Source organism: Neodiprion pinetum, chromosome 4 (genome assembly GCF_021155775.2).
Source record: "Neodiprion pinetum isolate iyNeoPine1 chromosome 4, iyNeoPine1.2, whole genome shotgun sequence".
In the NCBI taxonomy this organism is placed as follows: Eukaryota; Metazoa; Arthropoda; class Insecta; order Hymenoptera; family Diprionidae; genus Neodiprion; species Neodiprion pinetum.
In genome coordinates, this window is record NC_060235.2 from 15,432,392 (window position 1) to 15,446,716 (window position 14,325).

General features: G+C 44.6%; 1 protein-coding gene across 1 annotated transcript; it reads right to left on the reverse strand.

Moving 5' to 3' along the window:
* Positions 1–5,630: 5,630 nt before the first annotated feature.
* LOC138190866 (uncharacterized) lies at positions 5,631–14,081 on the reverse strand. The gene is made up of 2 exons (XM_069135397.1): positions 14,028–14,081; positions 5,631–7,659 (listed from the first exon to the last, which is right to left on the reverse strand). Exons 1-2 carry the CDS (start codon positions 14,057–14,059, stop codon positions 5,631–5,633), a joined length of 2,061 nt encoding a protein of 686 aa, XP_068991498.1. The 5' UTR covers positions 14,060–14,081.
* Positions 14,082–14,325: the final 244 nt, after the last annotated feature.

Here is a 14,325-nt window from a genome sequence, read left to right on the forward strand (position 1 = left end):
ACGGGCGTGAGCGGGTTCGAAAAAATAAAACAATCTCTGGAATCTAACAAGTTTTCACTTATCGCAGATGAATCAAGAGACATAAGTTCTGTTAAACATCTTGTCTTAATTGCAAGATGTTTTGACGGAAAATCGATTAGCGATCAGTTTCTTGGATTAATTCCTGTCGCAGACGCTAGAGCTCTGAGTTTTTACCAATGCATCGTCGATTTTTTCTCAAAAAACGGAATTCCGTATACAAAAAATCTTATCGGTTTTGCCGCGGATGGTGCGAGCAATATGTTTGGCGTGCACAATTCACTTGCTGTTTTGCTAGCAAACGACGTCCCGAATCTTTTCACTATGAAGTGCATTTGCCACTCGTTCGCTCTATGTGCAAGCTATGCTTGTGCAACGTTACCACGAATAATTGAAGATATCTGCAGAGACATCTATAATTATTTAAGCAACAGCTATAAGCGGCTGGAAGAATTCAAGCAATTTCAACTGCTAGTGGAAACTAAACCGCAAAAGATATTGCAGCCTAGTCAAACCCGATGGCTTTCGTTTTTGCCGGTCGTTAAACGAATCCTCGAGAAGCATGATGTACTTGAAAAATTTTTTGACAATGCGGCTATGACCGACAAAATTCTCGCAGCAGAGACAATTGCGGGGAGATTGAAAAAAAAATACGTTAAAATGTATTTGCAGTTCCTTGAATTCGTTTCGCCGTTTTTTCATTCGTTGAATATTAAAATGCAATCTGAAGATTCGAAAATGCATGTTCTTTATGAGAGGGTAGCAGCAGTCTTCAAAACGTTTGTGGAATTTTTTTTGAAGCCCGATTATTTGAAAAAAACACAACTCGAGGACATAAACGTGTATAACCCTGAAAATTATCGTCCGCTGGAGGAGGTATATTTGGGTGCTACATTGACAGCAGTCTTGTTTCAAAACAAACATGGCGTAAAAAGCGATATAATTTATCACGCGCGACAGCGAAGTTTGGCTTTTTACATAGAAACCTGCAAACAAATCCAAAAACGTTTCAGTTTCAAAGATCCAAAAGTCAAAGTTATGAAAATGTTCTCAGTTCTCGATTCACAGAATTTTACAAAAAATGGTAGTTCAAACACATCGATTGCTGCTCTCGCTTCATGCTTTCCGAATTTGGTCAACGAAAATCAGCTGAATGATTTAAATGCTGAGTGGAGGGAACTTAGAAACACTGACACGTTAGCCGAAAATCAATCGCTCTCAACGAGTCAATTTTGGATCGAAATTCAAAAAGTCAAATGTGGCGATGGTAGCTCCAAATTTCCCCTGGTATCAAAGTTCGCTCTCAATATATTGTCGTTGCCTCACTGAAGTGCCAATGCAGAACGCATCTTCTCGCAAGTAAACTTAAACAAAACAAAAACACGAAACCGTTTGGATACACCAACGCTGGAAGGCCTGTTGTACACGAAAAGTATGATAAGCGATAGCACGTGCTTCGATTTTCCACTCGATCGAAATGTTTTTAAAAAACACAACGATTCGATGTACGATCGATAAAATACGTTGTAAAGATTCCAGTCTTGGCTGTGGATTCTAGTCGGATATGTTAGAAAAAGTCGAGACACCAAATAAAATTGTAAAATCTGTAATCATTGTACGATCTCATGTTTTAGTCGATTAACTTTAGTCCGTGTATCAACAATGTTGTCTTTCTTTTCATTAAATAAAAAGATATCACGAGCAATCATTTATTGTGCAATAGTTTTCTGTTTAAAAATATGCATAACTATTGTAACGTGGCATTTCGGTTAGGCCTGCCCGTTACAAGATACTCCCTGAACCCTGGGCGGAATCCAGGAATAAGGGTTTCGGAAATCGAGTCGCGAAATAATCATAGAGAGCGCCAAAACTGGAGTCACGCACCCGGGCTTCGACAGGGACGAAATAGTGAATTACGAACAAGATATTGCAGGCTTTTGTTTTTATTTTTTTTTTCGAGTACACCGGCTACCAGCCAGCGACCAACTCCGATGCCGAAGATATTTCGAGGCAAGGAGAACCCGCGGAGATCTCGGGGGAAGGATACCGAGGCTGCGGAGGGGGAGATAACGCAGATCCCTGCAGCGCGGGAATCCAAGGCGGACGCGATTCCCGCTGGCGGCCGGCGCGCCGCAGACTCCCCGCTCACCCTGCCTACGCCCAACCGCGGCAACCGCGAGAGACCAGCTAGCGACGAGGGAGCACCACCCCGCTCAACCCCAGAACCCCGTAGAGCTGCGCGGAAGACGACATCGCGATCTAGCCTTAAGTTCTGCGCCGCGTAGCGACGACAGGTGCGCGCCGAGTTGCGCAATCGCCAAAATCGATGACAGATCGATTGTTGCGCATTCTTAGGGTGATGACGTCACTAAGGATTAGCGTGACGAGATCGGCGTTGCGGCCGATCGGCCATCTGAGATCACTCTAGTTCCGGCGACTGATCAGGGAGGTGTCATTGAGTTTTGCTAGTTCAGGGATTTTGATTGTTGCGCGAGGAAGTTTCGTTGGGTTGCGAGGACGATGGCCGTTAAGTGTCACGAGGGAGTGGGAGACTTGATATTCTGGATGTGGAGTGGTAAGCGCTGCTAATCTTCTTGCGATCGAATTTCGAGCGTAATTGAGCGAGGGCCTATCCGAAAAGAGATAGCCGTTTTGGTAATTTGCGTGTCGAAAAATACTCGAAATTCGTTTGCCGCTTCTCTCGTTTGGTGACCGTAGCCTGAGTTGCGCGTGTTAACGTAGAGCCACGATTAAGCGACCGAGACGGTCGAGTAGAGCTCCGGGTTGGACTCGCGGCTAGCTTGCTGTAATTTGAGTGTAACCAAATTCCATTACGCGGGGTCACGTCAAATCAGTACGATAACGTATCATTTCTCGTATAGGTCACGAGCCGTCGAAAGGGGAGCGTTCGAATTCGCAAACCGCGTCCCGACGTCACGGAGAAAGTTGAGCTCGGGTGCGTATTAATAAGCATATTCTTTTGTAGAGGACCGTCGCGGGTAACGCGATGAACCCCTTTTTCGTTTGGACTTTTGCATTAGTGGTTAGTGATAAGGTGGCGATTAGCGCCCGTAGGCATAAGCAATTTTATTTTTTTGTTTGATTTATTACCGATCGCGGACAGCGTCGGCCGGGAATTCGGTTCCGTTTCCGTCGAGGGGTTTATTATTAAGTTGGCGATTAGCGCCATTCCGTAGAGGACGATCGCGGGCAGCGTGTCGGGTCCTATTTTGTTTTTGGTTTTTGTAAATTAGCGGTCATTATTAAGACAGCGACTAGCGCACGTAGGCCGTAGAGGTCTTCTAGATTTATTAAACTTTTTTTTTGTTCTTTCTTTTCTTTTATTTTGTATTATCGCTAGCTGGAAATATATTGTTTAATTTCATTATTGCTTTGTGAAATAACGTGTTGGCGTGCGCGTGTCGTATATCTCTCTACCCAAAAATTACCCCTCCCCTCTCCGCGGTACGGAGCTATCGAGTATATGGTCGCGGTATATCGTATTACCGATTTCGAGGCGTGTCGACCACGCCAGGCGCCCGACAAATTTCGCGATATTGTTTTAGGTCAAGGATACATCGTGGACGCCGATTCATTGTGCACGCGGTAAGTTCTCGGTCATTTTCTCCGAGTGACCGAGGAGCGGGAAAAATCCACGTCACACTATATAAAAATATATTTTAAATATATTGATTGTGACGTGGTATTTCGTACCCCGTCACATTGTTTGATTATTGCACCTCCCTACGTACAAATATCGCTAAAAATAACGAAAGCACGTCTGAGGCCAATACTCCAAAAACGAACAACTAGTTATCTTTCAGTGAATTCTCTTTATTAAGCTAATTTTATTTTATTTTCTAATTTTGTAACGCTCTGCGAGAACCATCTACGAGACCTCCGCTTCAAGATACCAGGACACTGCCTGACAGGGGTCACGTACCAGCTCAACACCGACCACCACCGACTACAGACGAACGAATACCGCTGAAACCACTCCCGATGGATGCCTATCTAAGTTGTGAACAGAGTCATGCGTGATGCACAAACAGCACCTCCAACTATTTAAGACTTATCTGCTTCTACCGCTCGGATGCATCGCCGGACGGCGTACAGGGCTGTGCGTCAAAAACACAACAAAGCCTCCCGTCGACGATACTTATCAGCCTAGAGCTGAACCGACCATGACATGTACTAAGTTGTTGTCCATCAAATACAGGACGGTTTTCTCTTAATGAACCGTCCTATCGAAGGGCTGTGGCGTGGACTAGGCTAGACTATGCTGACCACGTGGATCTGGTGGATATAGTGTGGGGATCCGGGTCGAGGGCCATCATCACCAGATCGGTCCGGCATGAGGGCTCCGATGAGCGAGGGCCGGGATGCAGCGCCAACCAAATAGCTACAACGGGGAGTACCAGTAAAGCAAGGAGTGAAGTACAATCGGTCGCAAGTCCAAGAAATCGGTGACGTAATATTATCGCACACCTCAATATCGCAACACATGAGCGGTACGACCTCCCCTCTCACCAACGATGCAGCACAGCTGAGGGTAAACATCTCCGACCACCTTCCGACGTCCCGATACCTCGATACCTGTCGTCGGGGAAGAAGACAAACAAGCGGCGAGGGATTATCGCCGCCTATTCGTAGGCCAGACCTACGCGACCTGCTGGCCCAATTAAAATAACGCAAATTTGAGGAAGAATCACGTGTCAGCAGCACGATGAAAATCAGGATCATCGCTCATCTCGACACTCTACGTTCAGTTTTCTCTAACAACAGACGTGCTCTTGTTACCGTTAACAAAGTTTATCTTACCGTTATCGCATCTTCTGTACGTGTTATATCTTCTTTTTACGTAAGTGAGGTTCCTCTTCTATTTTGTGAAGCCACGAAATTACTTGCAATATATCGTATCTTTATCTGTCTCTCTCTCTCTCTCTCCATCTTGCAGTTGGTCTGCGTGAGCCACCTGGGCTCGTACCTTATTCTCTACTATTTCTTATCTAGTAACTTCGCGACTGGTTGACTCTTACTTACGCATTGTTAGTGACTATTGCTTTATGTTGTTATCTCTCTCTTCTAGAATACCTGAATATCTAATATCGCTGTATAGCAGCGTGTTTTGTTAAATTATAAATTCTTATCTTAGCTATTGAGCATTACTATTTCGTTATAACTTAACTGTTTCTTTACGTATTATCTTTGACTAATTTATCTTAGTGAGTGTACCGCGTGAGCGATCGTACATCGCCGCGCGGTCCCGCTTGTCATGCAAATATTGCGCAACGATTATATAGGTATTTATATGTTTATTCAAACAGAGAATTGAATGATGATTGATAACAAAAATGGTAAAAGGAAGTGTTAACGTTATATTATATTAAATTAGACGTGTGTTACGCCTGGAAGCAGTATTGAGACTGCTCGCACGGCCTCTCGCCGGGCTCGGCGACAGTGCATATGAAGTGCATAATCGCGTAATTTGAGCACTGCTGCCGATAAGAAAGCCGAGCGCATAAGGCGGGCCACGCTGCATGATAAATTTTGCACTCATCTAAATGATCCCCGGCATGTTCCTACGAGAGGATATAAACTGTTACATTTCATTAGAAATGTTCCAGCTCCATCACATCCCCCGACGAAGACAAAGGCGCGTCTCTGCGGCTTCTGATTTCTCGTAGGATTCTTTCGTTACGTTTAGCTTGTGTCTCAATCCTGCGTTTTAATTTCCTTCGTTCTACTACTTCCAAAGCAGAGGGATTCCTTTGGCAACAATATCCGGCGAGCGCCGAAATATAGGTGGGTATGTTAAATTTCCACAGCAAGAGTAGAATAGACAAGACGGATATCGTTCCAGAAACGGCAGCTATTGATGGGATCCCTATACCTTTGAAGTTAGCCCATGTATTGTTTACCCGAAGGGTCGCTTCGTTATTCGCGAGGACACTCTCAAGGTCTAAAATGGCTTGTCCTTGATCCTTGAGGGTATCCAAGTTAATCACGTGATGCAATACAATTTCCCGGCCCGTTACAAATTTGTTTAGCGGGAAAATGGTATCTGCATGTATTTCTGTTAATTGAGAAGTCATATGTTCTACGATTAATTTGACTCGCGTTTTCAAAGTTTGGAGTTCGCAGCTCTGATTCGTGGTTATCAGGGATGGCTTGGTGATTTGAATAATAAAAGTCTGCATTGAAGCGCATGTTATGGTTACCTCAATTGGCTTCGAAGGTAAGATTATTTGCGATCCCTGCATTCTTATGTAAGCAATATCTGTGACGAGAAAACGACTCAGAGTGCATCCTCGTGGTATGGGATCAGTTATTTTCTCACAAAGTTCAATAGTATCGTTGCGATGTCCCACATCGCGGTAATCACCAATGAAATAATCGGTTATCTGTTTCAGTTGAGAAAATATGACTTCTCTTATAAAATTCTTACGTACTAATTTCAAAGCATATGTTGGGTTAAGCGTTACATAAGTGTGATTTATTCTTACGGGTACCGGGGTATTCTGAATTATTACCCAAGGTTCCTTTTCTAAGTAAGGCACTGTGAGTATATAGATAAGTTTGCCTTTATCTGTGGTTATAGTTAAATCACTTATTTTAATAAACTTCTCGTAATTTTCCTCCTTAATAGGTATTAGTGTCTTTTTGTCATTGGCGTCGAAAGCTTGAAGAGCTGTCATAAGCTCCTTTGGAGTAAAAAGGGTGTTATCGATGATACCATGCCTTCCTAATTGCACGGCAGTCATTACCAGGTCGATTAGTCGTTGCAGTTCCTTAATTTCAAATAAACTTAGAGTTATAGCTTCCATGTATTCCTGATAAGCAAGCGTTTCGTTACCTTTTATTTTTAATGATTCTAATTGTCCCCATACAGTTTCCAAAGAGTGTTTAAGTTTGAGCTGATTTGTATTCAAAATATTAATTTGGACTTGATTTATGTGCAAGGACTTGGTTACAACAAGATTTAGAGTGTCCGTTACATTTTTTAGTGAGGCTAGATTCCCATTAATTATTTCCAAATCATCCGCGTCAGCAGTTCCATAGATTGATTTTTGGATTGTTCCTAAAAAGTTAAACATTCCTCTTTTCGGTCTGATGTTTGGCGTGAGATAAGATTTCCTTAGGGGATACATTTCATTTGCCAGGCCCGTCAGAAGGACATGTTTTCCAAATACCGCCTCAGCTTCGCGCGAGGCTTCGTAAGTAACGTCGCTCGACGCGAGCGCTTTCGGAGTACTTGTTTTGGTTCCGTGGGATTGAGATTCCCTTAATTTAGAGGGGCGGCGCGTCATTTGAAGAATAGGCGCACCCAAGTCTAAAATGACTTCCAAAATATTCTTGTGTGACGAGGCACGGGCAAATTCTAAATCTAAAGCGTCCAGGGCGGACTGGGCGAGGGATCGCTGACCAGGGTTCCAATGGTCCAGATAGGTATCCCGTATCGTCTGGAGGCCTCCGAGTTTGTCGTGAATGTCGAGTAATGGTTTGGTGAACCCACTTGCGTCAATGGATTGGAATATCTTCCATCTTTCCTGGTACATGTATACTTTGCCCACTTCCTCCTGGAGTAGAGTCCCATTGATAACTGAGACATCGAAGTAGGCTAGGGACAGACTGCTACACCTATAACAAAAGAAACTAAGACTCTATTCCGTGGAGATCCAATCGTTGCCCTGAACCCGTTTTAGTTTAATTCTAGGGATTGGATCGTTTTCCCTTGGTCCGGTGTCGTATTCGTAGTACGGTTTGGTATTATTCAGATGGGTCTTCCAATAAGACGCTGTGGAATCATCCGCGGTTTTCTTGTAAGTGATATTTCCTTTTTGTTCGTTGATCTCGACGACGACGAATGGTCCATTCCAAATCCTTTCCAAGGCGTTCTGTCGCGTATGGTTCTTGATCATTACTTTATCTCCCACTTGATATAAAGGAGTTTGTCGTCGTGTTCCTTGGTCCACTTGTTTTTGGTTTTTCTCTCTGGATTTGGTAAGCCAGGCCAGAGCTTTCTCGAACCGTTCCTCCCATTTTCGTATCCACAACATTTTCTTACTAATCACGGTTTCCAATCGGTTTTCGCGGAAACCGTCAGGATTGTTGGCTTCGTGACAGAACATGAGGTTGTGAGGCGTTTCACCTGTTGATTGATGAACGGAAGTGTTATAGGCACGTGCCATTTCTATTAAAACCTTGTCCCAAGTGTGTATTCTCTCTTTGCAGGCAGTTCGAATATATTCTTTCAAGACACTATGCATTCGTTCTATAGAGCCGTTCGACTGCGGGTGATATGCAGTTGTGGTGATATGTTTGATATTATAGTGTTCGAGAAAGGAATCGGTCAGCTCGTCACAAAACTCCTTTCCCATGTCCGTCAGGATTACTTTGGGGCACCCGAAGTTACCTATCCAGTACTCTGATAGAGCCTTGATAACTTCTGTCGCGGTTTTGTTCGTAAGTGGGGCACATTTAATGAATTTAGTTATTGAATCCTGCATCGTGAGGACATATCGGTGTTTATTCCAAGATTCGACCAGAGGTCCGACGATATCTATTGAAATTTGATCGTTAGGTTTTTCGGCAAAGGTTTCGAAAAGAATGGCGGGTGATTTCATTTGTATCCTTTCCTTTTTATACATCTGACACGTGGGGCATGCCTGGATGAATGAATTGATATCATTCTCTATACGTGACCATACGGCCGTTTCTTTTACTCGGTCAATTGTTTTTGCTAGGCCAAAGTGTCCATTGATGTCGTTGTGAGCGCTGGCCATGATTTCTTTCTGTTGCTGTTTGTTAGGCACATCCTTTCCTGTCAAGCAAAATGATATGTCTGCACCTGAGTCCTGACGTATCCTCTTGAGATCTTCAATGATCGAATTGGTTTCTTCTTTGGTGGTTTTCTTAGGGTCAATCCAGAAGTATATCTTTTCATACCTTTTCGGATGAATGTAGTTTCTGAGTTTCTCACGTCTATCAGTCTGATTCTTTGGTATAATTAGGGTGTTGTCAGAGGCATCCTTTTCTTCTAGGGTAATCTTCACCCATTTGCCGTCCTCCCCTTTTCGATTTCGGTTGGGAACGAGTTTGACGTGAGATTCTGTTCTGCCTGTTGTGAGTGATAATCTCTCGATGTCAATGTGGCGTGCGGCAATATGGTGGACCCACTTGGGATTCTTATCAATGGGTGTGATTTCGTATAGTCCCTTTTCCAATTCGGTGAGTTTTCCGAAGATCTCTTCCTTTGTGCGAAAGACTGTAGATAACTCATCCGCTACTACGTTACTTTTTCCCGAAACATGTTCTATCAGGAATGAGTATTCCTCCAATCTTAGTCTCCAACGCAGCAGGCGTTGACTGGGGTCTACGCAATTTTTCAGCCATACTAGTGCACGATGATCGGTGCGGATGATGAAGGGTTTATCTGGTGTATTGAGCAAATATACTCTTAGTCTCTTGACGGCCCATACAACAGCAAGTATCTCCTTCTCCGTCGTGCTGTAATTCCTTTCCGCATCATTCAGGGTTCGAGATAAGAAATATATGGGGTGGCCGTCTTGAGATAGTACCGCTCCAATTCCATCGTTTGACGCGTCGGTGGTTACGACGTATTGTTTAGCTGGGTCTGATCTCACAAGTATCGGTGGTGTGACCAACTTTTCTTTCAGGGTTTCGAAGGCTTCTTGGCAGGCTGCTGACCAATCCCATGGGGTGTCCTTTCTTGTTAACCTTGTTAATGGTTTCGCTAACATTGAATAGTTTTGTATGAACTTTCGGTAATACCCCGTCAAACCAAGGAAGGATCGAATCGTCTTAACGTTGACTGGAACGGGTAATTGTTGTATCGCTCTGGTCTTTTCCGGATCTGGTTTGCTTCCTTCGTCAGTGATGACATATCCGAGGTATCTCACTTCAGTTTTCATGAAGGCGCACTTCTCTGGCTGGGGTTTCAAGTTACATTGTCTTAAACGCTGAAATACGGTTCTTACATTTCGATGGTGTTCTTCCTCCGTTTCACCAAAAATTATTACGTCATCAATGTAGACGCAACAGATCTTCTGATTCAATCCTCTCAGCGCATCGTTCATCATGCGTTGGAAGGTCGCAGGAGCGTTCTGTAATCCGAAAGGCATTCGTTGGTATTCGAAATGCCCGTCGGGGGTTGAGAAGGCAGTGTATTTCTTGGAGTCAGTAGCCATGTTGATCTGGTGGAATCCTGCGGCCATGTCGACAGTAGTAAAGAACTTGGCCCTTCCCATGTGATCGAGTAAATCCTCGATTATTGGTATCGGATAAGAATCCTGAACGGTAAGTTCATTAATCTTCCTGAAATCGATCACAATTCTTTACTTGGGCTTTCCGTCGGGGCCCGGTTTTTTGGGTACAACCCAAACTGGCGAGTTGTATGGCGACTCGGATTCCGTTATTATTCCTTGTTTCAACATTTTCTCTACTCCCTCTTTTACAACCTGCTGGTGCAGCTGTGGAGCACGGAAACTTTTCACATTTACAATGCGTTGGGGGTCTGACAACTCGATGCGATGTTCAGTCATTGAAGTTCCATTGACCATGTCTTCCTCCTGTAAGGCAAAGATATCGCTAAAATCCTGAAGAATACTCCAAATTTCTTTTTGGTACTCCTCCGGTAGGTGTTTCAAGTCGACAGTATGTTGGAGCGCCTGCTCTCTTTCGTCACGTGGTTGTTGCCATACACCCGGGGTCGACATACTCTTTACTCGGTGGACTTGGACGTTCTCCAGTCCGAGCTCGATATCTTCGTCTTCAGCGGTGGTGATGATTCCATAAGCCGTACCATGATTGTTCGTGTGTACAATCTGCACCGGGATATTTTCCATAGGCATTCCGTCTTTATAGACCATGCGTAACATGAGATCGAGATTCTTTTCGTCGGTATCGATGGCAATTTTGTTCACCGAATTTGGTTTAAATCCAATTTTTCGGTCGCTACTAAGGTGGTGTATCTTATTCTTCAGGGTGAGCGTCGAGGCATTCAACTGGAAATCTCGCCTCCTCATAAACGGGTTTCCCATGATTCCATCTTCTTCGTCAGGCAGATAATCGTCTGGTATAATGACGAATTCGTCCTTTAGCCCCATGTGAGTTAGTACAGCAATTTCATTCGCGGAATTTAGCGCTTTGCCAGTCTTAAAGGAAATTTTGCGTTTGATAATTGGACAAATTTGTTTATCCGATGGATAAATAACCTTCCGTTTTATGAGGTTTATTGATGCACCTGTATCGACCATAAGGGCTACTCCTTGCTTTGTTTCTCCAAATTTTATTACAGCACACTGTAGTAACCCCTGTGAAACTGAACATACACGGGCTCCTGTTGGCACTCGTCCTCTAGTTCGTCCTTCTGTCCCTGTATTTCCTCTTCCTCTGACTGGAGTTCCTCTGACGTGCAATTGACTTGGTCGTTGGGCGGTTTGTCTTTGAGGCTGGCGTTTTGAAAATTTGCGTCTCGCTTATTGCCGTTAGTATTAGGGCGTTGGTCGTTCTGTGGTCGGCGCGGAGCGTAGCAGTTCCGGCTGTAGTGTCCTCTGGTTCCGCAATTATGACATACTGCTTGTTGTTCATGGGCGGTCCGATGTGTGTTACAGGTGTGGCATTCACATCTCTGGAGTTCTTTATCTTCATCTTGTTCCGCTTCATCGTGGTGGTGGACAGACGCTGGTGGTCGAGGAGTTGACCTTGGCGAGTTCGTCGAGGTTCTTTGTTGTACCTGGAATCTTCGCGTATCTGATGCGCTGCCTGGCCCGTAAATTTGGGACTTGTTCCAAAACGTGGGTTTCGAGGCTGTATCGTTACTGTTCATCAGCTGTTGTTGATGCATTCGGAAATTCAATTCCTCGCCTTCGGCTTCTTTCGCGGCCTTCTGGGCTTCTAGTAACTTGAAGTACTGACGGTTTTTGACTTGATGGAATATCCTCGGATTAAGTCCGTACAGATAGTACTGGCACACTCTATTTTCGAGGTCTTGAAGATTAGGATCGATGTTCGCTCGTAGTTGTTGATTCGAGAAGGCAGCTACGAGGTCTTGGTAGATCTGATTGAATTTGAGATTGTAGGCGTCCACAGTGTCGCCCTTTTGGCCTGTTCTGCCAAGCTCCATTTCCAATGTGGTGGCACTTTTCTCGACAATAACGGCTGATCTTATGACTTCGAGTAAAGTTGGGATTGTACGAGGTCTCCTCTGGTTGATGGTCTTCTGAAGAGCTCCTCCTGTCTTCAAGCTGATTACCATGCTCAAAAACGGGAAACGTTGGGTTGGCATAACTACCATATCGGCGGCTTTTACTTGCATGATCCAAGCGTGTACGTCTTCGCCTGCTTTTCCTTCCAGTCTGCAATCAATCATCTTGATGGCTTGAAACGCGGGTAGGAAATCTTGGATCGCGTAGGGCTCGTCTGCTGGGCGATTTGGTTCTCCGGGGTATCTTCCGGCAGCATCGGGGCGTAGGCTGACATCATTCAAGTAAGCTTCTGTTCGTGCATACGGGCCTGGGTCTCTTGGATTCCGAGGGGGAAGCATGTCTCGGGGTGGCGCAGTTGCCGGTAGTTGAATTCTTGTTTGGTTTCTTCGCGCGAGTTCCTCAATGTTCCTCATTATCTCTTGCTGTTGGCGTAAAGCTTCGGGATCACTTAGCAACTGGGACATACTGAACGTCACAGTGTCCGGACGACGATGTGGTAAAGTAGCAGACATTTCCAAGGCTCTTCGAAGTTCATCCTCTTCTTGCTGTTCTAGACGACGACGCGGGACGTTGTTACGGGTATTGCTACCAGTACCTCGTGGGATTTCGGGATCCGTGGGACCATTAGGCCACTGTGGACTAGGCCTTGGTGTAAGGCGTACGTTCGGCATCCGTGATAAACGTCGGTTTTCCTCAAGAACGCGTTGCAGTGTCGAATCCGTATCCGACAAGATATCATGGTTTACATTGGCTCGCGCGGTGGAGAATCGGTCGTTTTCTAATGAGCGATTTTGGTGAAGGATCGGTATTGGCATCGCATTTATACCTTGATGGTCCGAGTCTGAATTGGCTGGGGAGCCCACCTCATTGATGCGCGGTGTCGGTGGCAGCAATCGGTTTCGAGCGAGCCCGTATAATGCCGAGTAACGTGGTGGGTTTGTTATGGTTGAGGGAGCTATCTGAGTAGGACCTTCCACCTCTGATTCAACGAGACGCGCGGTATCTAGTTGAATTCGCGGTATCGCTCCGGTATGGTTTCCGGGCGGTCTCAAAATATTAGAAACATTCGGATCATCGCTAGTTGTTAAGCGATAATAGTTATTGATTGCTTCTCGATTGGTATTACTATTTGTAAGAGCTTCCTCTTGACGGTTTTCTTCGGTTAATTGGTTATTCGGTTGTTGCATTTCCTGAAACATTTGGTTGGTGACGCTTTCAAGCGTGTCTTCGGGACGCGGAACTGTTTCAGAGTTTCGATTTATTTCTACATTATTGCGACGAATGAAGTCGTGTTCACGGCGTTCTTGATTTCTCAATTGAATAAAACGGGTAACCTCTTCTATAGGCAAATCTTCGCGGCGAGCAAGTTGACGCGCAGTTAACCTCTCTCCGTTTAATTGCTCTAGACCAAGACGGTATCTGCCCATTGCCGTTAAATCATTACGTTCGGCGGCTTCTTGTAGCCTATTCACGAGCTGAGTCATTTGGTTCGTCAAATCCCAAAATCTCTCCTCAAACCGGGATTCAGAAGTGACGGATTGTCCATCTTCTGCAGTCTCAACAATAGTGGGAGGTACTGCCGATCTCCGGTCATTGTTTTCGTTCACGTCCATTGTGAATTTATTTTTTTTTTTTTTCTTTAAATTTACCTTGAGTCAAGCTTTGACTTTATTTATTTGAATGATTCAAGTTTGACCATCAAATTCTTAGTTTCGATCACGATTTGTCCTTCGATAAGTTTATGGTGACTCGAGTAAGTAACAAAATGCTTGTACTTACGCTAGGAGTAGCCAAATTGAGGTGTGAAGCATCACACGCGAAGATCGTGGTAGCCGTCGGTACGAGGCTTCGATGTCCTGGAGTCTCTGACAGGCACCGTGGGCAAGAATATAAGAGCGGTTCGAGTCTGAGTGTCCTTATTCTCACTTCACTTCACTTAGACGGTTTAAACGCGAAGTTTATTGTATCTAAGGAGTGCAGAATTTTATACTTGCTTCCTTTCCAATAAATACACAAGTTCACTATGGGAATTGTCCAGTGTAGAATCAGGCAGTCTACACTCTGTCCCTGGTTATCA